The 26,079-nt window shown below is 36.3% G+C and overlaps 1 protein-coding gene across 6 annotated transcripts in view; it reads right to left on the minus strand.

The window, feature by feature from the left end:
- Positions 1 to 26,079, minus strand: part of ROCK1 (Rho associated coiled-coil containing protein kinase 1) — an 85,799-nt gene that overhangs the window by 30,013 nt on the left and 29,707 nt on the right. For 5 of the 6 annotated variants that reach the window (XR_007888601.1, XM_051610475.1, XM_051610474.1 and 2 more), the window contains 17 exons: positions 22,908 to 23,008; positions 21,982 to 22,119; positions 20,592 to 20,767; positions 18,172 to 18,256; positions 15,847 to 15,991; positions 15,402 to 15,540; positions 14,402 to 14,493; positions 14,024 to 14,183; positions 11,326 to 11,392; positions 6,739 to 6,827; positions 5,101 to 5,149; positions 4,390 to 4,525; positions 3,929 to 4,020; positions 3,558 to 3,804; positions 2,573 to 2,679; positions 1,331 to 1,481; positions 263 to 423 (listed from right to left, as the gene is read on the minus strand). Coding sequence is in view for 5 of the 6 variants with exons in the window: in XM_051610475.1 (XP_051466435.1) it covers positions 263 to 423; positions 1,331 to 1,481; positions 2,573 to 2,679; positions 3,558 to 3,804; positions 3,929 to 4,020; positions 4,390 to 4,525; positions 5,101 to 5,149; positions 6,739 to 6,827; positions 11,326 to 11,392; positions 14,024 to 14,183; positions 14,402 to 14,493; positions 15,402 to 15,540; positions 15,847 to 15,991; positions 18,172 to 18,256; positions 20,592 to 20,767; positions 21,982 to 22,119; positions 22,908 to 23,008 (2,135 nt within the window). In the remaining variant the exon portion in view is untranslated. The remainder of the gene's footprint in view (positions 1 to 262; positions 424 to 1,330; positions 1,482 to 2,572; positions 2,680 to 3,557; positions 3,805 to 3,928; positions 4,021 to 4,389; positions 4,526 to 5,100; positions 5,150 to 6,738; positions 6,828 to 11,325; positions 11,393 to 14,023; positions 14,184 to 14,401; positions 14,494 to 15,401; positions 15,541 to 15,846; positions 15,992 to 18,171; positions 18,257 to 20,591; positions 20,768 to 21,981; positions 22,120 to 22,907; positions 23,009 to 26,079) is intronic. The other variant, XM_051610476.1, reaches the window with a different exon arrangement.

A 26,079-nucleotide genomic window follows, 5' to 3' on the forward strand; every position in this document is an offset into this window, starting at 1 on the left:
TCCTTTTTAAAAAAAAAACAACAAACAAAAAAACCCACCAAAAAATGCATTATATTAAATTAAGAGCTCAAATATGTAAGGCATCCAAAAGCTAGGAAACAAACAGAAATTACCTAACACCATTTAGGCCAACAACTGTCTTCAGCTCTGCTGAGAGGTGTACTGCACAAAGAGCTCAGTGGGAGTTTTATTTTGTGTTTCTCAATGCAGCAATAATTTCTCACTCATATAGAAAATTATTAGTGATTCACATTTTACTTACTTCATCTTCCAGTCTCTCCTTTTGCTCAAGAAGGTGTTCCAGTTTTTGCTGAGATTGCTTCAGGTCAAAGTCCAGCATGGAACACTGTTTTTCAGCTTGAACTATTAGATTTTCTGCCTTTTCTCTTGCTGCCCTTTCTTCCTTTACTTTTTTTTCCATTTCTAAACAAGATTAGGGAAAGAAAAACAACAAAAATGAGTATGTTGCATCTGCAAGAATGTTTTTGTAAACAAAGTCTTAAATATCCTAACATTTTTCAGGCCCTCTTCTTCAGCTATTTAAGTTCTTCTACTGTTAGATGGACTGATTACTGAGTAAAAACTTCTCTGCATGATTACAGAACAATAAAGCAGAAATGTAATTCAAATTTGCATTCAAAGCACTGGAATGTTATCGTGACAACTGAGACATAAATAGTGAATATTAATAGCAAACTAAAAAAACCACCTTATTCTTGAAGTAATAATTCTGAAATAAAGGCAAAGTTTCAATTCCATGAATGAATAATAGAGGGAAAGAAGTGAAATGCTATCATTCATGTTAGCTTTTTGGGAAGTTACAAATTACACATGCAGATACCAATAACCTTCACCAAGAAAAAATGACAGGATCTCTGATTCATGGATATGCACCTAATAAATGAAACTTCAACACTTCAGACAAGCCTAATACAACACCAGTATTTTTAATGCAGTTACACAGGAGTGAATGATTCAAGAAATATGTCTTGAAAAGGCAGTCTTTCAATTCTGTTTAGCATTCAGCCAGAATTTCAAGATTCAATGTAATTTCAGAAGCCAAGGAAGGCTCTGAATTGCAAATGCAATAAGATACTCAAAACATAAAGAAACAATGCAATTTTTATGACACAAGTACCATGTTAGAGAAAATAATTTTAAAGGTGTACTTTTCATTAAGCATGTTTGACAATTCTCATATGCATTTTCTTTTTACAAGGGATTAAAGACTTGTGTAACAGTAATACATTATAAGGCAATGTGCTTTGAGATACCATAATCAAAATATCTTTTGTTTTGCATTTAACTGAAACTTGCAAGAAACACTTACCACACATTGCAACTGATCTTGCCTCCTCTATTGACTGATGTTTGTCAGTTAACCGAGCTTTAGTCACTTTGTGTTCATTTACTTCCTGTTCTAACCGGTCTTGTAATGATTTGAGTTTGTAATTCAAATCTATCTCTAAATTATTCTTTTCCTAAAGAAAAGGAAAAAAAAAAGTTACTGGATTTCTGTAATACTTCTACAGGATCTCAGGGAATCACAATTCCTTTCTTCCCTTTTTTAGTGTTAACTTTTTGTTGTGAAGACATTATCAATGTTCTTTTCAAAGCTTAATAAAGAATGGAATCAGAACTGTACTCCGTACTCCGGAAAAATCTTCATTCGATTTTTTCCGTAATCTATAAATTCCTAAGATAGCAGAAACTTCTCAGTTTGAATAATTAGTAGTCACTTAAATTGGACATAAACTAACCAACCAACAATACTAGAGCAAAGAGGAATCTGAATTACTGTTACCTGGATGCAGTTCTGCTGTTTCATTGTTGGGACTGCCAGCCATTAACTGTAACTCATGAAACAAGTACTGGAGATGAGCTTTAAGAGATCTGGACTTGCCTTCGGATCACTGCTTCACTTAAGACCAAGTGAGGACAGTAAATGCTTGCACCTTCCCTCATACATAGTCATCTCTCTGCTTTATTTGGATAGACTACATGGCACAGCAAATCTGATCTCAAAATACAGAGTTAACTACGTAGTCTACCTGGAGAAAGGGTACCAGATTTCCTTTTACTCTTTTTTACTTGTTTCTCTATCTTGGGGCAGGGATCAGAAAAGTTAGGGGAATACGCTGTTACTGTTTTTTAGGAAGGAAGGAAAAAAAATGAAATAGTTCAGCTCCAAAATTGATCAAAAGGTCTGTCATCAATTCAGGCAAAATAAAATCCAGTAAAAGGAGAAATTTAAATTTCAGGTTTTTAAAAAGTTCAATGCATAGATTTTCAGGAGACAAGTCTCTGCAGCAATAGTTAGGCAGGCAGAACAAAAATTAATTGCTACAGGCAGAAGGGTTTCATCCACAACAAACAAGAATTTTACACCTAAAGTACTTGAGGACTTTTGAGAATTACCATCCTAATGAGAATCTAGGTTAGCACTATTTAGTTACTGATTTTAACACAAGACTGATTTAGAGCAACATCACAGGACTTAGCAAGAAATATCATTTGAAAATACAGTCAAAAGCTGACAAAGAACATGAGCCTCAACATCATTTGACCATACCTTTTCTGAATGATTAAGCATATCTTGTGCTTGTTTTCTTTCTGCTTCAACTTTTTCAAGATTGTTTTTAATGTTTTTTACTTCTTCTTGTAAAGTTGTAATCCGAACTGTCATAAGACACAAAATATTACTCAACTTAGATCAACAGACTTTTCAGACTTTACTGATTTCTGGGCCCCTAAAACATTTACACGTTAGTTTTTCAGACGTACATTGTAAAGGAAACTGGTATTTTCAGACACTGCTCATGCATGCCGTCAGCAACAATTCACAAAAGCAACTGCATGCAAAAAACTTGTTCATCCTCAGTATCTAATATGCAAAACTTCTTCTATGAATCCAAGTTCTGCTGTGCTATGCAAGAAGCACCTTGTCTGATGTTGACTCCACTAACACATAGATAGCACAGGATGCATCAGCATAAGCAGTCATGAACTAGTGTAGCCGAATAGTTTCTATTACGAAGAATTAGAAGTACAAATGGCAAAACAAACTTCCAAGCATTGTGAAAAACAGGGATTCCAAATCTGCATCCCTTACTTAGCTCTTCATCTTGTTTATAAAGTAGTGTAGAAGCATTATAAAAGAAAACAAATGGAATTTAACAACAAAATAGCTTTCTACACAAATGGAAGAAGAGAAAGTGCAGGGTACGACATCTTGACTACTGCAACAATGCAGTAAGACAAGGTGTTGTGTTTTTTCTACCACTGTATGAACTTTCTTTCTTTTTGTACACCAGACTCAGACTTGTAGTCCAGGCAGCCCCACAATCTTACAACCAGTAGTTTTCCACTCTTTGGTTTTGATATTCTCCCTCCCAAGACACACACGATCAGAAAGCAAAATCCAATCTTCAGAAATTGTTCCATTAAGCCACACATGGTTTGCAGGTTGGCTTTCTTCCCTCTGTGTAACTGTACTTTAGTTAATAAAGTAGTGCTGTCACAGATTTTTTGGTAAAGTATAAATACAGAAGAATTACCCTGTAGTTCTCCAATCATTTCAGATCCATGACTTCTGTCCCTTCGTTCTGACTCCAAAGCTGCTTGCAGTTGGTAATAATCTTTCTCCACCTGGAGTTTTGTGCTTTCTAGAACTCTGCACCTTTCTTGGAGTTCTCTGTTCAGTGATTCTACCTGACTTAAAGACTTGCTCATTTCTGTGTTACCCTTTCTCAGTCTTGCTGCTGTATCTGATTCTGTCCTCAGCAAATCATTTGCTTCTTCTAGCTGTTAAAACAAAATAGACAAGGTTTTCAAATATAAAAACTGGAACCGTTTTTTTACATTTAAATATTCAATGCTGCTTTTCACATCTAAGAAATAATGAAGACAATAAACAGAAGCAACATACTTGTTTTTGTAGTTGTGTTATCTTCTCATTTGTAATTTGTGAATGCTGGCTGATTTTTTTCAAGTCTTCCATCTGATCTTTTAGTGTGGACACTACAGAGAAATTACACCACAAATACATCAGATTAAAACAATTCTTACCTTTTTTTTTATTTTACACAAACACACTCAAAGTCCCAGCATATAAAAGGTTTTTTGTTGACCTTTTGCTTTTTAAGGTCAAGTTCTGTGCTTGCAGAACAACAATGCATATTGTAGAGAAAAGAATTTGAAAGTAAGACCAAAATATTGTAGTCTTGTTAAAATGAACTCAGTAATACTAATAATAAACTCAAAATTTATGTTCATTAATTAAATGAACTTTAAGGTTGCACAGCACTTAAGATTCTAAGGTAGTACATTATTCTTCAAAACACATCATACATCTCTCATTAGTGTCAATCTTTGGACAAGATGACATACCTTCATTTTCCACATTCCGTCTTTTTTCATTCTCTTGTTCAATTTTTCTTTGGTAGTCATTTATTTTGTGTTGCAAAACCATCTTTTCCTTCTCAATCTGAGACAGTGTTGATTCCAAGTTCTTTCTTTGATTTCCCTAAAATTAAAAGCATTAGTGATTCCTATGTACATTCTAAGGAGTGACTGCTAAACCAGTAGCTCTGCAACTAATTAATCAAAGAAACTGATGCATCGTTTCCAATGAACGAGTTTCTGGCTTTCTTGAAAAGGGTTTCAGAAAAGATGGCTTTTTTAAATTCCACATGGCAAATGTATGAAATTGCTAGAAAGTTATCCTTAATGTGGCTGGATGCAAGTAACTATGAAAATTATTATTAAGAGACGACATAAGGACTCAACAGAAAATGACCTGTACATTAATTTTTAGAGTTACTGATTTTGACAAACTCCAGAGAAATTGTGATGAGCAAGACTAAGCAAAACATTTTGCAGAGGAAATAGAATTCAGCATGACTTGCAGATAAAAGATGTCTTTGAAAATATGTACAAATAAAAATGTATCTCTCAATGCTATGTATTGAAATGTGATAGTTTGGTCCAAAATTTGAACTCAGAACATTTTTTTAGACATAGAAGAAACATCCTAAATCATGATAGTGCTATCTGCATTCTTTACCCAACTAAGAAGGCTTCAGGAAGGAAAAAAATTACCTCTTCATCCAATTCTTTCATTATCTTGTCTAGCTTTATGTTTGAAGATCTAAAAGTAAAACAAAATAATTTCAGTAATATTTGAGTACATATTATATATAGTGTTTTTCTAGTGAAATATTCTGGGTCTGTTACCAAAGGAAACACTTATATTTTGGCTAATGCTATTTTGTAATAAACTTTTGAAATTTAAGAAAACAATAAATCATTGGAAATAATTTGTAAAATATATTAATAAGCATTCATCAACTTTGCTGCAGATAATATACGCAAAACTCGAGGTGCCACATTTTCTTGCTACATCTGCAAATGTAAAAATAGTGCATATACACAACAGGCTATCATTAAAAGTAGAATAGCCCGGTGAACTGCTAAAACTTCTAGCTGTGAATTTTCTAAGTATCTAAAACGGTTCTTTAATTCAACAGTATACAGCTCCCTACTACGGATAAAGATACTTGAACAACATAACTTAAAAGTCTCTCTGTTGTGGCAATGTATTAGAACATAGTACTATGAGAGAGTGAGGTTAAGTGCACAGTAAAACCTCAGTTAACTCACAGTAACATTGACACATCCATTGCACTTTTGTAGCTAGCTGTCCTCCAAAGAGATTTAAAAAAAGGACCCAGACAATGTTCCCTGGCAGGTACAATAAGGAGCAGTTACAGCAACTTGGCAGTAAATGGAATGACATATCGGAAGACACAGTTTTGCTCTGACAGCTTCAGTGGTACTGCAGGAAGACAGCTACTGAATATCTTTCAAGCAATTAACATCCTGCCTGTGGAAAGCAATCAGCACACATGAATAGTGAGTTATGTTTAAGTAAGTGACACTGTAACACAGTCTAAATTCCCACCAGACTACTGTCGCTACCAGTTCCCACATAAGTAGTTTGTACAGTGACACACTACGGTCCTAATTCACAAGCCTACATTCCTCCTATATCCTGTACCTAATGTCGCCTCCTTCAGGAAAAGACTTCAAATGTAGAAGGTAGATGAAGGGGATTTTAGTTTACGTGACTGAGTACAAGGTTCTGATTATCAAAAATGAAGAATCCCAATTGTTTGGTCATAAGTGTAGCTGCAAAAAATATGCAAATTCTCATGTAGCTACCACTTTGACATAGCAGAAGCAAGACTTCAGAGAGTAAATAGTTTATCATCTTATTTATCAGTCACAGAAAAAAACCACGTGATTTTCCAACAAGTACCGTGTATTTAGAAGTCAGACCATTAATTTCAATAATCCAATATATGATGCACATACAGCATTTTATGGGGTTTTGTTGATTTTTTTTTTTTTTTTAGAAAAAAACAGTATGATCATTGTTACCTCAGTCCAATAAAACAGCTGAATTGCGAGTATCAGGTAAACTTACATTCTTTCTGAACACTTCAATGTTTGTGTTACATGGGTGCCAAGGAAAACAAACCTTTTTCTTCATACTCTATTCAAGAAAACTATTCAAATATTGTTTTAGAATTACTTAAACCTGTGCCTGGAACTCCTGGGGAGAACTACAATACAACATTCTTAGTGTTAGTCTGGTAATCCCTAAAGCAGTAATAGAGAAAACTGAAGGGTTAGATGTATTTAAATTATGTAAATAATTAAACTTTAAAGTCTCACCTGCACTTTTGCTCCATTTCATCTTTCAACTGCATTTCATTATGTAGTTGTTCTTCCAACTCATAGATCATCTTCTGCATATTTTCCAGCTTTAAATATATATTTTTACATGAAAGAACATGCATTAAATTTTAAAACAAAAAAAGTATTTCAGAATATTCAGTGGTGCTTATGTTGTATCACTTCTATCCATGCACTAAATGTTTACCCTATTAATATGTGATAGCCCCAAAAAATGTCTAAAGATCAGACTAAAGGTATTACTGCAAAGATATAAGAAAGCATTTTAATTGGTCTCAACATTTCTTTTTTTAGCATGAACCACTACATGTATTTTGCAATACATCTTCAAGCTCTCAATGAGTTCAGGAAGCAGAACCAGGCCAGTCTCTTACTAGCAAGGGGGGGGAAATGGTCTTAACATCCATTTAGTCAGAGGTAATTTTTACAGCTATCACTGCACTACGGTTTGAAAATAGTAGGAAATTTCAGATGTTAATATAGAACATTACTGTATAGCAGGTACTGTTTGCCAGCAAATTCAGAAGTTCATTCTTTCAATGTAGTTCCAAAATATCTACCTTCCACATCATCTCTGGGCCAAATAAGCCCACTCCAGTTTCAGCAAAATCCTCAATTAACCAGATGGTGTCAACTTTGAGGAAGCTCATTAGGTCAAGCCCATGCTGACTCACTGTTTTAAACCTTTTTGCTGATCTTGTCAGAATTTCAGCCTTACTCAGCTTTCCCACATTCCCCTCAACTCTCCTAGAACTGCATAGAGAAGCAGTACAGTGCTAACCTAGACTCTCTTCAAAGCAACATATTCAAGTGGCTCTGACCCTTTGCTTTCTTGTTCTTTGTTATAATTTCAACAACTCTGAAAATTGTCTCCTTTTGCACAATCATTCCAGAAAAAGGAGCTACAGAAGAGTTCCCTCCTGCATCTGCCTCTTCCTTTTTTCTTTTTCCCACAACATATGCTTAGAGAAACTAGAACTGTTCACTGAAATAATGGTAAGGAGACAAATTACACTTGTCTCCATTCTTTCTTGATAGCAACAGTAAGTTTTCTAAGCAAGGACTGCCCTTAGTCCTAAACTAAGATTTCAGTTTGCAGACACATTACAACACGCTTTATCCATATTAAATAAGAAAATTATAAGCTACTTTTTACTACCTCCAGACAGGCATTTTCCTTCCTACTTTCAATCTGTTCTCCTTCCCCATGTAGAAGAAAATAAAGCATGGGAACAGTCAGGTGCTCTCCATAACTGGAGATCCTTTCTTTCTTCCATGTTCTTAAGCTCCCCTTAAGTTTTTTTTCAGAGGAAGAACATCAACATGGCAACTGGGGACTAAGCAGAAACTATGTATTTTATACATTCATCACTCTCTTCTATATATTTACCACTACCTATCACAAAGCCTTGTGAAAGCAAGGAAATACTGGAAGAAACAGACTTCTCAGCACCTACAGATCAGCTCTGGAAAACCAATTACAGGTGTGATATAAAACATAACACCATGTGGATGAGACAGTGGTTGTAGTCAAAACCCATGTAGGTGGCCTCTAAATCTAAACTTTGAGGAGAAGGCAAGGAGAACCAGTACACAATACATTTATCTCCTTGGTATGAACCAAGAAATCAAGAAACAAGAATAAAGGCTAGCTCTCACTTTAGTAAAAAGGGACCACAGTTAATAAAAAATTAAAAAAAAAAAAAAAAAAAGGAGATTTCAACATAATTGCTCATCCATTTCTTGGTTACTCATTTTATAGCCCTTCCTGGCAGGCTGCATAAGGGAACTAAATAGGACGGATGAGGAACAGGTCCAAAAAGCCATCTGGCAACTGATGCATTTCTGTATTGACTCCTACTAGTTTGGACAACTTTAGACCCTGCTTGCTCCTTTCTGTCTCTGGATGCTTTACAGTGCTGTACCCCAAGGGGCCTATCTGAGCTTGCTGAGCAGTCTAATTACATTAGTATGAGAAACAGGCCTCCAGAGAAGTTTTGCACAATCTGATATCAATAGACTAAAAAATACCTTAGGAAAATCCTGAGTTACAATTAACTCAGTATAAAAGTATTCCTTTATGGTTTAGTTTGTTCTCAATTTCCATTTTGAGTAAGAGGAGGGGGAGGAAAGGAATATGGAAACGCCTGCCTACAGCAGAGAAGCCAAGAAAAATCCCTCTGGAACTGTGAAACTTTTTTTTTTTTTAAATCAGCACAGAACAGTGTATCTGTTTCTGCACCCTCAACCATGAAGAAAACCGAAGACCCAGTGCAAAAGACTGTTCATCTCCTCTTTCTTCATATCTAAACTGTTTACAGGTGGTTCTGGCACACTAAACCAAAGTATATCATCAGAACTTCAGAGAGGTTTGAAATTCAGTTAGACACTGAATGGCCTCATTCTGTCAAGCTTTACACTCTTTCAAAATGCAATGCATTTGTCAGAAATTTCTGGCACTTGGTCCCTCCGAAAAGACACTCAGTACTATGCCAAAATGCAGATAGACAAGGTAACATCTTGTGTTTCATTTCTAGAACTAATTAATTTGCTAACCGTGTGTCAACATCACCGTTTTCATTGCAGCATGTAATGAAAGAAAAACAGCTGAGAAAGAACTGTGGGGTAAAAATGCCTTGTAGTAAAGAATTAACATTTATTTAAGCCTCTCTGTATCACTCATATTCTTCCAGAGGCTTTACCTCCCAAAACTCTTACAATCACAAGACATTCAAATACACTTGACAATATGAACAGGACTCCTGAGGGATCTTTAACTACATGCAGGTGCCTGTATCCCACTAATTACACAAAGTCATATAAACATAGAACTATTCAGGTTGGAAAAGACCCTTGGAATAACCAAGTCCAACCATCACCCTACCCTACAAAGTTCTCCCCTAAACCATATCCACCAACACCACATGTGTGTGGTGCACAGGTGTGGCCTCACCAGTGCTGAGTACAGGGGGACAATCACCTCTCTAATTCTGCTGGTCACACTATTTCTAATACAAGTCAGGATGCCATTGGCTTTCTTGGCCACCTGGGCACACTGCTGGCTCATGTTCAGCCACTTGTCAAGTAGAACCCCCAAGTCCTTTTCTGCCAGACACTTTCCAGCCACACTTCCCCAAGCCTGGGGCATTGTATGGGGTTGTTGTGGCCCAAGTGCAGGACCTGGCACTTGGCCTTCTTGAAGCCCAAACCATTAACATCAGCCCAACAATCTCATCTATCCAAGTCTCTCCGTAGAGCCTCCCTGTTCTCATGCAGATCAACACTCCTACCTAGCTTGGTGTCATCTGCAAACTTACTGATAATACACTCTGTGCCCTTATCAAGATCATCAATAAAGATGTTAAACAGAAACGGTCCCAACACTGCACCCTGAGGAACACCACTGGTGACTGGCTGCCAGCTGGATCTGACTCCACTGACCACTACTCTTTGGGCCCGACTGTCCAGTCAGCAAAATCCCTTCAGTAACTCTCTTCAAAGCCAATCCAAGGCCACCATACAGCTTTAAACATCTCCAAGTCCAGCTCTGCTTTTAATTTTACCATATCAACAGCCAAATGCTTATGAGCAAAACAAAATGTATGGAACACATCAACATAAAGAAATCAAGACATCAATGCAAAATCAGTTAGCCCAATAAAGTACATAATCAGTTCCTGTCTTTTACAAATTTTCTCTGGGTAATAGCATAGCACATTAACATTTTTATATTGCAAGTTTAAGAGGAACATACATGAACACCTGCTTCTCTTCTACTTTGAATGGAAAACATAACTGAACAAAATACTAAACAAGTAAATAATAGTCAAAGCCAAGATGTTTTCTTTTAGAGATAATTATCAATTTTTAGACTGTTTTCTTCTGCTAAATATGTGATTTGTAAAATATTAGACCATTCTAAAGGAATAGCTTGATTTGCATCAGAACTTACACAGAATCCAAGCAAGCCTTGTTTCCAACACCTCAGCATACCTTCCTGGAAACCTGACTGCCATTTCTTCCTAGATGAACTGCTCTATAAACATGGATTCTCAGTGCCCCAATTTCCAATAGCTTGTGGGGGACCCTTGGGAAGGAGCGGAATACCCAAGCTTGGTACATTATCTGCCACCTTCCACTTAGTTCACAGGAAATCCAGCTTCAGTGTTTAACTGGCGGGTTGCTGGAAAGCATGCACACATCCAGACTCCGTGATTTTCACAAAGTCAGCGTACACCTGGGATCAATAAGGAACTCTAAAAATACTGCACAAACACTCTGGTATTTCTAAAGATAAAAACTGCGATCCAGTTCCACAAAAAGAGTAGGCAGTTTAGGCTATTGAATCCCAATTCAGGAAAACCAATGTTATATGAAGAGCCGAAATTCTGCTTTTCCAGTAATTTCAGTACACAGGCCATACTAAACAGTTAAAATTTATGCATTGATTTCCCATATCCAAGGACTAAAATAGTCTGAGACATTTAGAACTTGAACAGTTTAATCCCATACATGCAATAGATTATTTGCTAGGATCCAACAAAACTGAAAATCAGTGAGACATACCACACTTTTATCGACGCTCGAGACTGTTCTGTTATCGTTGGAATTTTCTGCGGAGACAGCTAAATACCTGTAACAACATTTTTAAAGTTTTATTTTAAGAGTTGTTTAAAAGCAAGGTTATGTGAAAAAAACAGAATACAATCACCCTAAAAAAGTCTCCAGATTTTTTGCTTCAAAATGTGGATAAGCAAATAGTAACAAGAAGATCTTTCATCATTGTATTTATTATACTTAAAGATTAAGGCACATTTAATTGAAAACCTCACATCATTTATTGTAAAGGATAAAGCAGAAAATTGCAGCAGAAGACCTCCAGAAAAAAGGATTTTTGCCAAATACTAATACAACCACTTTGGTTTGTTGGGTTTTTTTAACAGTAATTTAAAAAAATCTAAGTCTTCCATGTTTACAACATTCTCACTGGCTTCCATCCCATAAATATTTACTCAGACACTTATGCAGCAAGTAGCAGTAATGAAGCAAACTCTGCAGAGATTGTGTAACTTCCAACACAGTTACTAAGAATTCCACACATAAAAAAAGTTTGCCCTGAAGCCAGTATTATTTTACATAAGCGTTTTCTAAAAATATCACAAATTTCTATTTGTTATGATTCTGAGAAGTCAGGTAAATAAAAACAAATCACTATCTTTAAATTCCTTTGGTATTTGATGTGATATTCTTGGCCTGATAACTAATCTAGAGAAACAGAAACCACCTCCACCTGCATCAGATAATGAGAGGAAAAACTCTCCAATGCATGAACTGAGGAAGATGGACTAATCTTTTTTGTTTTGCCTGGATAATTTCGAACACATAAAACACCCCTCCAAAAGATCAAGGAGGGTAAAACCAAAGACATCTTCAAAGTTAAGGCCAAATTAAACATCAAGACTGCTTTCAGACAATCGGAAGATGAAGAGGAAACAGAGTAATTCCCTACAGAAAGCGGCTTGCTGTCCTGAGTACTATAAGCCATCGTATTTTGCACACCAGGGCTGCTGAGAATTGAGAATGTGACATTTAAACAGGCACAGCACCAGCTGCATCAGAATCCAGAAGAGAACGCACAAGCCAGATAGGGTTGCAAAGTGTTCTCAGCTAGCAGTTCACTAGTAAAAAACCATACTTCCCTATTTACAATCAATGAGAATGTATGAGAAAGTATTATATACCAGAAGATTGTACTACTTCCTTCAACACCAGAAGTCCTATCATTTTCCCTAGATTTGTTTCTTCAAACTCTTCAGCATACATGAACAAGATTAAGTCAAAGGACAGTGGGGATAAATGTGCAACTTTTTTCAAAATATGCACTAAAAAAAAAAAAAAATTGAACTATTTTCAATACAAAAAGGGAATAAAAGTTAGGATTACAGGTTTAGCAAGTATGTATGGTCACTTCAGACTCAAGACTGTCACACCAGAGTAACAGCAGAAGAATATTACGGGACAATATTCAATCCCAGGACAATATTTTAGTTCTAGTAAGGCTACACAGTTATTACAGTACTTAGTAACAAAGCTCTTCAATTACAGCAAAACACCATCCACTTAGTTCTCTAAATTCCTGATGCTGTCCCCCAGGATGGAAGTCGGGAGAGAACTAGTGTCATTAACAAGCTTCTGTATGCTACTTCACCTTATTGATAATAAACTCCAAAATCTTCCTACAAGGCAAAAATTAAGTCTTTTTAAATTACAGACTAAAATCAGAAAAGTAGGTGAAATTCCTGAACTGCTGAACTCAAACAAACTGTACGCAAAGTTTGCAAGACCTGCTACTCCTCACTATGCAGAAAGCAATTAACAAATCCAACCCTTTACAGAGATGGAAAGAATTTCACCACAAGCTTGGAAAAGTGGTTCCTCTTCTTTCCAAGGATGAAAACCAGATTTATTTCCTTTAAGATTTTCCTATCCAGAAATACTATTAAAACTAACAGTCTCTATCTGACATGGTCTACTAGAAGTTTTAGCCCATTTAAAGCCTGACTGAACATCCATTAAAATTAACAGCATCTTTCAAAGTAAGAAAAAGTTATCAAGTTTTCTGATTGTAGGTATAACAATAATGACTATTGAAAGCATGAATTAATACAATTTTTACTCATGTAATTTAAAATCTAAGCAGCAGTGAAAATGGTAAGGCATCACAATCTCACTCTGCAGTGGATGAGTAAATACTTTGGAAAAAGAAAAAAGGAAACATTATGAAGCAGGTAACAGGCAAGCAGAAAATATTTTCTTTCTAGCAAGCCCGTATTTAATTTATTACATGCTAAAACACTCATGTAAAGTATGGAATCGGCATATACAGCTCAGGAACAGTAATTCACAATAAAACCAAGTGACATTCATACCCCTAATCCATGACTCTACATACGTAATTCAGTCCTTTTCAGGCAGCTCTGCTTAGTAGTGACAACAGTGGATTTTTCCTGCTTAGCTTCTGCAGCACCACTATATAATACTCTTAATGGAGAATAAGATATTCACAAATTCAGCGTGGTGTTTTAAGGTACTGATAACTAGCAGTACTGGTTATCATTACTGAAGTGTGAAAAGAGTAAAATCTATTAGGATTTTGAATCATTATTAGCAACCTGAAAAGGTTTCTCTTACAAATACTGGTTAGTAAGAGTCAGATACAGTATTGACAGAAGATTACACTATTAGCTTGCTTCAGCTTACATACCGACGGTTGCTGTAATATGTGAATCCTACAAAAGGAAGCTGGTTGCCCACAAATGCTTTTGGTATGGGAAACGTTTCTTCCTCTCCTTTGTCTTCTTCCAGATCATCAAAATTACTAGTGTCAATGTCACTACTTAAGTCGGGCACAACTGGTGCTACAGCTAGAAAAAAACAGAACAGAATGTTAATGAACACTGTCCAGGGACACAATCAGGAATTTAGGGGGGGAGGAGAATTTATCTTTGGCGTCCAAGAAATCACTTTCCTTGGTATAAAGTAAATAAAACTTTAAATTACATTAAAAAGAAATATGGAAGTCTTTTTTCTAACATAATGCATAAGGCAGATGACAGTCTATGAAAAAAAGCATTATACTTACTGTCTCTTAGAGTCTCCCAAGCCCATTGATCATTTTTGAAGAAAAGGTGACGTTTTATTTCGTCTACACCATTTCGTCCTAGCCTCACTTCCCTGTTAAAAGAGTGTTTTGATTAAGCATAGAAGATTACATAAATTGTTCTCAAGGAAAGACCCATTCTAAGACATAATCTAACAACAAAGACAAAAAATTACCTCCCAAGCTAAGGTAAGAAATAGACATATCTCACAGTTTCATATGAAGATATCTATAGAAGCCCAGCAGCTACATTTCAGAACACAGTCTGAAGACAGGTTTTAAGTTTGGTCCATAAGATGTCCTGCTGTTACTGTATCACCATCATGGACTAGCTAGACAGCTGACAAGCAGCAGACAGGTTCCACTTTTCCTAGGAGCTCGTGGTGTTGTTTGAATCCCATTCGGCCCAGCAAATGCAGCAGTCCTCCTCCTTTGTAGCACCAGCGCTCAAGCAAAGGTTATGCTTATATTAATAGTTGGTGTTGGTACAACAGGAGTGTATTCACAAAATGAAACAGACCTAACACTCAAATTTTAGATGGGCTTCCTTTGGGCTGACTCTACCCTGATCCTGAATGCCCACTTAGAGCCAGGAGTCCATCAGGGGCACTACTGAAATACACCTTTTGCTTTAGCTTAATCCAAAAGGAATTAATTTTGTGTGCCCCTCAACACTGTGCAACACAGACCAAGGTAACAGTAACTGTTGCTATGGAGTAACACTTCATATTCAAAAAAAATTTGTAATGTAGATGTACCCATAGCAGCAGCACTTCCTTTCCCCCAGTATACATACTACTACCACAAAGAGCAGCATCAACCACTGGTGACTCCTCTCCCAAATACTCACTTCTGTTGAGCAGTTTAGAAACTCACACAAAACACACACACACATCTATATATATATATATGACCTTTCAACATGAGAAGAAATTATCTTAACTAAGGCTTACTTTCATTTTGAGTAAAGTTTAAATCTTACCTGTCAGTTAAAAAAGCACATATAAGGTTTTTTGCCTCTTTAGAAATCTCATTGTCATCAGGGAAAGTAAGGGAGTTCTTATGGTTCATAATCTTACTATATGTTCCAACCAAAGAATCTGCATAAAAGGGTGTATCACCTGGAAAAGCAGCGAGGCAAAAATTAAAAACCATATCAAAAGTATTGTGGATTTGATTTAAAATATTTGAATTACATATGCAACAATGTGAGCAACTAAATGAACAAGAGGCAAGGCCAAACGAACAGGAGGCAAGTTTGAGAACTGTGCCAGAATGCTTCTAAACTGTATTCTGTAAATAACACATGATCAGTAAACCAAAGCTTATGCCAGAAGGTTAAGAAATTAAACAGTTAAAAACATAGTGATTATAACAGAATCTAGTTAAGTCAGTAGTGCAATCAATTAGATTATCCTACTACTCACCTACAAGCATCTCATACAAAAAGACTCCAACTGACCACCAGTCACATTCTCTCCCATAGTAACCATCACCACCCTGAGACTTCAATACTTCAGGAGATATATAGTCTGGTGTTCCCACAGCCGTATCGCATCGTACCATACCTTCCTACAGACAGGAGGAAAACAGCCACGCCCAAACATAAGATCCCAAATTGCAAGCCTCTTCCTAGCGTTTATGCAGCCTAAGCAACATCAGTTTTCATCAACAAATGTTATTTTTCATCAACAAATGGGTATTTTAACATTTTTAAATTCTACGTTACTAAATCCAGAACCAAGCACCAGATTTGTCAAACACAGTGAAAGTTACTTTATAAACCTTAGTTAATATTCAAGAGGTAATGAGAACTGCATGTAGGCTCTGTGAACACTGCATAGCCTCTCCTGCTTGTGCTAGTACGTGTCATATACTGACAGGTTGTACCATAAACAGGGACAACTCTTCAGCATAAACAAGTCAACACCAGGGATTTTGCTGACAGCATCAGCTAAAATGCTGGCTTATGACCTCTGACCCAATACACTTAATACCAGGAAGACTAAATGTAGACAGGGCTTTGAAACTCTAAGTAGACACACTTCAAAACAGGTAACAGGTGAGAAGAGTGTCTGACATCCCTCACATTCCTGAGAAAGGGCTGGCAGAACAGCAATCAAACTGGAGTTGGCATCTAAAATGCTGAAGCTGCAAATACGTGCCCCATTTCAGTGCCATTCAGGCATTTCCGAAATAATCCTATGCCATTCCTAGAAATGCATCAGTAGAAAAACATATTAAAATGCATAAAAATTTGTAACTAAGTAAATACACCAAACATAAAGGGAACCTACAAGAAAGCTGGGGAGAGACTTTTCACGAGAGCACGTAGCAACAGGACAGGGGCTAATGGCTTTAAATTGGAAGAGGGGAGATTTAGGTTAGACATCAGGGAGAAATTCTTCACCATGAGGGGGTGAGACACTAGAACAGGTGGCCCAGAGAAGTTGTGGATGCCCCCTCCCTGGAAGTGTCCAAGGCCAAATTGGATGGGGCAACTGGATCTGGTGGACAATGTCCCTGCCCACACAGGGGGCTGGAACTGGGGGGTTAGAACTATGATTCTGTGATCCTATTAAAAAAAAATAAAAATAAATCCAGTGTTGCCTGCAGAACAAGTTCAGAATGAAGGTAAAATAAGCTCCCATGCTGAGCAGTTTCTCTCCCACAGAGTAACCTTTCTCTTTCAGAAGGCCAGAAAAACCCAAGACTAAGCTCAAAACCACTCAGCTTTGTTTAGAACAGCACAAAACACAAAGTGTTGTTGACTCAAGTTTACTTCTGTAATGCTAACATATCACAAAGTTTCATAAATGTTCCTTTTTGTTGGCACTTGCAGCTTAAACACTAGGATAACGCTTTTCTGCATTTCAAAATTCCTCATTGTTAAAAATACAATCAGTCAAGGATAAATCTCTATTAAATCAAAATAAAGCCACATTTTGTCTCAGCTATTCCACTGACAAGGACTGTTTGTGACTTGAGGCAACTCCTTGAATGTGTGCACTTAACCTGCACTTGTTTTTCACTGGTGGCCTTTACTTACGGCAAAGCAGCTAAATACAATTATTTACTCAAAGCTCCTGGTGTATGCTGAGAACACAATGTGCATATTAAACAGACTCTATTAAGTACCATGTATTTCAGATTGTTATGCACGTATATGTATGTGCAGGCTGAAACAAACCAATCAGAGCTTTATGTAGGGAACAACAGTTCTTCAAAGGACATGAAATACTGTTGAAAACTACTTGGTTTTAGTAACCTCAGGATATATTTTAAAAATTAATAATTCCATGCAATTCTTTAACCTGTTTCCTTCAGATCTGCCCTTTTGCTGTGTCAGCATACGGCTAGTAAGTACAACTGGGACTCACCAACTCGTACATCAGTTCTGATACCTTCATTACTGACACACTACGTACAAATAATCTCACTTCGCATTAACTTTTGAAAACCAAAGACTTAAACAAATAATCCAGAGGATCTAGAGACTATCAAAGGCTTGACTTTTCTCTAGGAAAGTTTCTCTAGAAAATAGTGCAGAAGTTGATTCAGTCCCTAATTCAAGAACCATTTCTGCATTCTACTTTGCCATTCAGTAGAACACATAAAGAATAGTAACGGGAACAGAGTGGAACTTCCAATTCCTCTCATCTAGCTAAAAACTTTTCAGTATATTTTCTTTTAACTTTAAAGTATGTTTTCCTTTCACAAACAGAAAAGCAAAATTAAAAACATATGTTTACCTTGTTCATCTTCATACAAGTACCAAAATCTGCTAGTTTTAAATGACCAGCTTTATCTAGCAGCATATTATCAGGCTTCACATCTCTGAAAGGACAAAAACACCTTTTAAAAAAGTAAATATATCAATTTAACTTACAAAAACAATGATAGTCAACTATTTTTCAGATGCAATATTCCATTAAGAACAAAACCATGAAAGCACCACTATTTCCTCAGTTTTTTTCCTGCTTCTCTAAGTATCACGTACAACACAGACTGCTAAACAACAACATTTGAAAAAATTATAAAGGATGTGGGAATACAATCTTAAGTCACCAAATTTAACACATTTGTACATAAATATTAAACCTCAAGTTCCTAAAAACACTCACTGGTTTAAGTACCTCTCCAGCTACAGAAAAAAATGCATTCTGGTACTGAGTTAGCTATTTCAAACATAGTTTGAGAACAGTTTCTTCTCCATACCACTCCTAGTTAAAAGAACAAATTGATGTAATTTTCAGAATTATATTAATGTGACTGTGGCTCAAAAGCAGTGCTACCTTATGTCCTTTTCCACAAAGTACTTCTGTTACAGTTTTCATAAAGGAACTAGCAAAATTCAACTCATCAATGTTATTAAACATATTGAAGCAGTACAGCAGTAGGAAACAGTTATGAACAAAGCATAACATGAATTTCAGAAGAAATTATAATTCTGGGACCTCAAAGGAGAACTCTAGCCACAACTGTAAAGAGTAGTGTAGTAGATATGTATCAGTATACTTACAGAATAATTTTAGTTGGGAAGGATTTTTTAAGACCATCTGGTTCAACTGCCTGATCAAACTACAGCTAATGAAGTTATGTTCCACTTGCAAGTCATATTGGGTTCATCAGAGCAAAACCCAGTCAAATTTTGAATATTTTTTTCAAGGATGGAGACACCACAACCTCTCTAGAACTCTACTCCATTGTTTGACTGCCCTCATAGTGAAAAAATTCCTAATGACCAGCCAGATACTTCTTCCGCAACCTGTGTCATCCATTGCCTTTCATCTTTTCAGTGTGCACCTCCACGTCTGGCTCCACCTTTACTACAAAGTTCAGAGGATGATTGGTGCTTTTTGTCTCACCTGAACACTGTTCAGGTTGTAAGTAAAAAAACAGCCTCCAAGGAATTGCTGCTAGCTGTTGGCTGGACATTGTACTACTGAGCACAGCCCCTTGTGTTACCTGTTCAAACTGTATCTTTCCATTCTGGCTACATCAAAAACCTGGCTAAAGTCAAGACAAACAACACATACTGCTCTCCCCTCGTCACAGGAGCCATCATCTCACCACAGAAGGCAATTGGGTTGGTAAGGCATGCTTCACCCTTGGTAAATCCATACAGACTGTTCCCAAGCACCTTCCCATCCATGTGCTTGAAAATGGTTTCCTGGGAATTTAGTCCGTAAGATTCCCAAAAACTGCCCTTAGGCTGATCAGCCTGCAGTTACCCTAATCTTCCACTCCTTGTCCTTCTTGGAGCAAGGTGAATGTGTCATTTGCTTCTTCCCAGTCATTAGGAACCTCTGAACTGCTGCAACGTTTCAAAGGTGGCAGAGAGCAGTATCACAGGGATACTAGCCAGCTCCATCACAACCCTTGGTAGATCCCCATCTGGTGCCTTGGACATGTGTATGCCCAGTTTGTGTAATTCAGACTCAGCTTGATCTTCCTCTGCCACAGTAATGCTGGACTCTCTCAAGCTTTGCCATCAGCCAACATTTGATTACTAGTTTGTTTTGCACTGCTCTGGCTTTTTTTTCAAAAGCTTACATGTTGACACTCATCTTCTGGCCAAATTACAAATTCATAGTTTATATACTATGTTTTCCTCAAACTCTTCCTGTATTTTCTGTTGAAAACACTGTTCTTCTGGAGAACTTCTCCTATGAACAGAGGCTGAGAGAGCTGAGATTGTTCAGCCTTGAGAAGAAGACTCTAGGGAGACCTTGCAGTGGCCCTCCAGCACCTGAAGTGCCTACAGGAAACCTGGGGAAAGACTGTTTAAAAGAGCGTGTAGCGAGCAATAGGATGAGGGGCAACAGCCTTAAACTAGAGCAGGGTAGATTTAGATCAGATATGAAGAAGTTCTTTACTATGAAGGTGGTAAAACACAGGAACTGGCTGTCCAGAGGCTGTGGAGGCCCCATCCCTGGAGACACTCAAGGCCAGGCTTGACAGGGCTCTAAGCAAACTGCTATAGTTAAAAATGCCCCTGCACATTGCAGGTGGGTTGGACTAGATGACCTTTGAAGCTCCCTTCCAACCCAAGGCATTCTGTGATTCTGTAACATCACACTTTTTAAAACTGTCTAAACAATAAATGAAATCATTCTGGCAATACCAAGAATAAAACGACACTACATAAGAAACTTTTTTTTTTTTTTACCTGTGTATAAAACCCATTGAGTGAATTGCATCTAATGCAAGTACAACTTCAGCAGTATAAAATCTTGCCCATTTCTCCGGAACATCATAGTTGCTCATTAAATTCACAAGGTCCCCACCAGGCATATATTCCATCACCATGTAAAGGTAACGGTCATCTTGGAATGCATAAAATAACTGTAAAAAGCAAATAAACAAAAAAAAAAGGTCACAGAATGTTCTGGTTATCTTTACTCTTTTGCGTGTTGGAAATCAAATAAATTTCAGTGCAAATTACAGCGTAACAGAATTGCCACCACTACTGCAGGAAACTTGCACTATCCAGCAGACTGTCAAAAAATGAATTAATCTTTAGAGTAAATTACAGCTTTATAATATAACGGAAGGAGCAGAGTCTTGATTAGAAATCAAGATTAGTAAATTTGGTGTAATATATTTTGAGATCATTTAAAAGCATGCTCCTTGCATAAGACAACAAAATGCTTCCTTTTTCACTGGGATGTTAGTTCATAAATATACAAACATGAAACTACTGTATTGCAAACATCTGCCCAATTCTATTTGTGTTATCACTAAATATTTATTATTAATTGGTCAATCTATTATTGTACAGAAAGTGAGCCTAAAATTTAAAGAATTAAGTAGAAATATTTCCCATACAGTTGTCAATGCTCTGTTCAACATGAGTAGTGCAAGCAGATTTAAGTTTCCTAACTCAAAACTTTCTGAAGATCCTAAAAGTACTACTCTGGCCAGTCACTAACAGAGGGATAGTAACATAGTTATCCATTTGACCTAGGTAAGTCTTCAATTATTTTGTTTAATTGTAACCTTACAAAAAAACTTAACATGCTTAAGGGTAAGAACAGTTTACATGTACAAGTTAACATGTGCACACACACGACTTATGATCATTGTGTCAGCTGTGTTCCTCGTAACTTCAAAGCCAGCAGTGCTTCCTAAGAAATTGCCAGTGATAACACTGCAATGAGGAAAAAATAACCAGAGTGGGTGTAATTTGCAGTCAAACATACATACAGAAACTAGGAAATACAGAAGCTGTGTCTTAAGCATATCCTTCTGGTATGCTGGATGCCTCAACAAATTACTACAGAGTAGGCTCACCAATAGGTATCTGGCAAAAAGTTTTAATAATACACAGAACAGCTTATCTTGTAAATGTTCTGACAAAATACAATTTTGAAGCAAGAGCAATATCTGCTATTTCTTGTGTACGTTCCTACTGTTAATAATGTATTTCCCTAACAAACGAATACAACCAAAAAGTGCCTTAAAAAAAGCTAAACTTGAAAACATGTAATTCCAAGTCCTGCAGTGTTGTAATGAAACTATTCTATAATGACAGTATTTTAAAAAGACTATCACTGTACCTGAACAACCCAGGGACTATTAGCAAAAGCCATAATATCCCTCTCTTCCCAGAAGAACGCAGAATCCGATCTTTTTATCATCTCAAATTTGCTTAGAAGCTTCATGGCATACACTCTCCTTGAGGATTTATGCCTCACCTATGAAGACCAACACAACACATTAGTTTGCCACATTAACAAATAAAGGACATCACTGAATATATTATTTTTCCTACTTCACTATTTAACAAGTTTTATAAGAGTATTCACATTTTTATAAAAAAATATGTAATATTTATCTACAGAATAATTACATTCCATTTTCTGACAATATACGCATCGCTCTTGAAATACTTGCTAGAACACAGAAGTCCATAGGTGTAACAGCTGCTTCACAATTTGTAGGCCTTTAAAAGGACAAATATTAGCACCTGTTAAATTCTATAAAGATAAAACTTTAATCATTTTCCACAGTTCACTAGCAGAACTCTCCAGTCTCTCCCACCAGTTCTCTAATTTAATAAAGCAGTGTGAACAAGCCTGGTTGTTAATCTATTGCAAACAATGCACAACATCTCTCGTCTGTGACGACTCTGTCCACAAAAACCTGGTGTAGTCCCTGAATTGGCAGAAATTCTTCTAGTCCTGAAGCTTTGTTCACATGTCCAATATATACAGGGGCAAAGGCTAATTTCCTTGATTACGAAGAATACACATACAATTTTAATAGAGATGCATGACTACAATGCAAAACTAGTACTCACGCACGTTGAGAGTAGTGAAATAAGACATTCTCAAAAACGTTTCCATGGAATAAAAATAAATGAAATTTCACTAAGCTACAAAGGTTTTAATACTATAAACCTGCATCTTCTGAACAGTGTATTTCATAACATGTGAGCAAACACTACAGAATACATTCAAATGTACAAATAAAAACAACTTACCAGCTGAACCTCCCCAAATGCCCCTCTACCGATCACCTTCACCACTTCATAATCTTCAGCTTTCATGCGCAGATCTCTCATTTTATTTACTGTGTCTTTATCTACATAGAACAAAATTCACATTTCATATATAATCAATTTAATGAAACCTATTAATCTCATTTCAATTTTTCATAGTTATTAGAAGACGTGGTGCTTAAAGAAGGGACTTCCTTTTGAACCCACCTTCTTACTGGAAACTTCTCTGCAGAATGCATGATCTTGTTCTCACTACCATAGTAACCAAAACCCAACAAACATAATGCAATTACTCTACTGTACAATCGAATTACTGGAATTCTTAAATTGGGAATTTCTTTACAAATAATTACCTGCAAAAAAAAAGCTATGCAAAATTTCATATCCAGCATGATCTTTCTAGTTAGATGATCAGTAAAAAGATCATTTCTGGATAAACACATCTGAGAAAATACCATAAAGTACACAAACAAGACACTTGAAGAAACTTTTTTTTAAAAATAAGCTTTCAATTTTCTGCACTTTTATTATTTCTTATACTCAAACAAGTAGATTTTAATTTAAAGCATGCAGTGGGAATGATTGCAATTATTTATATAAACCTGTCATTCTATAAATGACAATAATTTACAAACTCCCAGTGGGTAGACTGTCTAATTCCAAATTTGGTCAAAGATTAAAACAGTCTATTTTAATCCATGTGGGTCAACACTGGCATGAGATTACATGGAAAAGCTTCATGCTTCAGCATTTCTAAAAGCAAGGAACATCTACTAAAACGGATATGCTTCTAATAAATTATGCAATGATATTTTATTTTCAAAAATAGTATTTTAGGCCTAAAAACAAGTTTCAAAAGAAGTAAGGACAGGGAAAGAGAAAGGAGGAGAAATGTCATTTTTAAAATTCGTATTTTAAAAAAATAAGGCAAGTGTCAGAAAACTACCATTAGATTTCAACATACACTGGCCATTATCTGAAACAAAAGCAGCATTGGTACAACTTACATTTGGTAAGGTATTATTACCCCAACAGGGACAAACAACTTTGTTTGACTAGATACCCTGTGGTATTACTGTCTAATGTAAAGCCATTCCTTTACAATGCAGCATGCCATTAGCTGATTTCAATAAATTATATTTAAATTGTAAATTCTAACAATTTCACACAAGGATCTAAATTTTCAGTAATTTTACACAAGGATCTAAATTTTCAGTAATTTTAAAAAACAATGCATTGCCTTATTTGCCACAGTGAAAATTGTGGAGGATGAGTAAGACTTCAGGGAACTAAAACGCAGCAATTCTCATGACAACAATTTTCTAGTTATTGTCAACTGGCTGCCTACTAACCTGGCAACAGGTGGCCCAGCACTTCTGAATGAAAAAATGTTGACACTGGTGCAAAAGAAAGCTAGGCACAATATGAAGCCTTTAAATATTTTTTAAACACAAGCCTTGCCTATGGCCGGAACAGAATCAAGGAAAATACATCTGAAGAGCAATCTAGACTAAGGATTTTTAAATAATGCAAACCAAACTTCTAACCAATTGCAAATTGCAGTTTTCTTCTTGAGAGACATATTAATACTTGATTATCTTTAGACAATATGTCACAGTAACAACAGTGTTGGAAGTTTGACCTGTGTATGCTAATATCTGTCAAACAAGGTTTATCAGGCTGCAATATATTTAAACAGGCAGTTCCTTATCTCTCATTAACAGTGGAGGACCAGTCCAGCTTACACTGTGTGAACAGGTGGGGTAGCTCACATGGCAAATCACTACATTCTCCAAATTGCCCTGAAGTTTTATTATAAGCTTACATGCCATCTTGAAGTAAACCGAGTCCCTGCTACAAAGTAGGGCTCTCAACCATCCTGAATATTGTTTTCTTTACATTCTATATGGTTGAAAATTAATTAGGTTCTACATTTGCAAAAATAACTCTCACAACCTTAGCTGCTAAAAGCAGATTTTGGAGGGTCCACAAATACGCAATATAAACCAGAGAAAAATAAGACAGGATATGGACTTGCTCATAGGGCAGTCAGTCTATATTTTACTGGCAGTCTAGAAATGTATTTTAAAGCTCAGGAATAATGGTGTAAACTGTTTGGACAGCTAATATTGCAAAAAATATTTTAAACAGTTTTCTATTTGAACTAAAATAAACACGAAAATGTTCCTGTGTACCTTTTTTTAAAGAGAATTTTCAGACAAACTAGACTACACAGTTCCTTCTAAGGCCAGTACTCACACATCCACAGCTTGCTTTCATATGCCAGCTAACAAAGCAAGCCTATTGTTCAAAAGGCAGTTTGAAGTGAAATAATACATGCTGTTCTCCACCTCCACATTACTTCAGGTCAGTTCTTACGGTATTTGTAATTTATACCTACAAGATATTCAGTATCAGACTGTAAACGTAAGTTCTCTTTTCCATCATTCAGCCCCAACAGCAAAAGTGAAGCTCTCCGAGACTCACTAATGATTTCACTATTCATAAAAATTACATTCAAATTATCTGTTGCAATGAGTATTTCCTCTGCCTAATATAACTTCTCTTTTCTCCCAGAGTTTCACCACACCTTCTCTGTAAATAACTGAGTATATAAAATGTGCATGTAACACAGTGTATGATATCAAATATAGTTTGAACTGTGAAAAGTTAAACAGAACATTTGAACTTGGGCCTTTCAGCAATCTACTTACATGCAAGTGAGCTATTAACTATGTCTAGTGGACTCATATATTCCCACAAATGGGGAGTAACAGAATAAAACCCAAAACCTCACTATCATTGCTTACAATTGCACCAAGCAAACTATTTGATAACAGAATCAGACCCATGATTTTGATGACACAAAGGCAAAAATTATTATAGTCAAATTACTTTCTATTGGCCAAAAAAGCCATTAAATACAACATTTAATTGAGATGCTTAAGCCAGTAAAAGTGTAACAACATGAGCTTAATTTCAAGGCTTGCCCATTCGGTCCACAGAAAGACAAGCAAGCAAGTCCTGCATCAGGAAATGGTTCTGCCATGATTTCCAAAATTTGTCAGTCTGGCAGCCTTCAGAAAATATTTAACTCTAAAATGCCTTTGTGGATGGGTTGTTTGATTTTTTTTAATTGTTAATATTATGGAAC

Source organism: Apus apus, chromosome 2, assembly GCF_020740795.1.
Source record: "Apus apus isolate bApuApu2 chromosome 2, bApuApu2.pri.cur, whole genome shotgun sequence".
NCBI classification, from domain to species: domain Eukaryota; kingdom Metazoa; phylum Chordata; class Aves; order Apodiformes; family Apodidae; genus Apus; species Apus apus.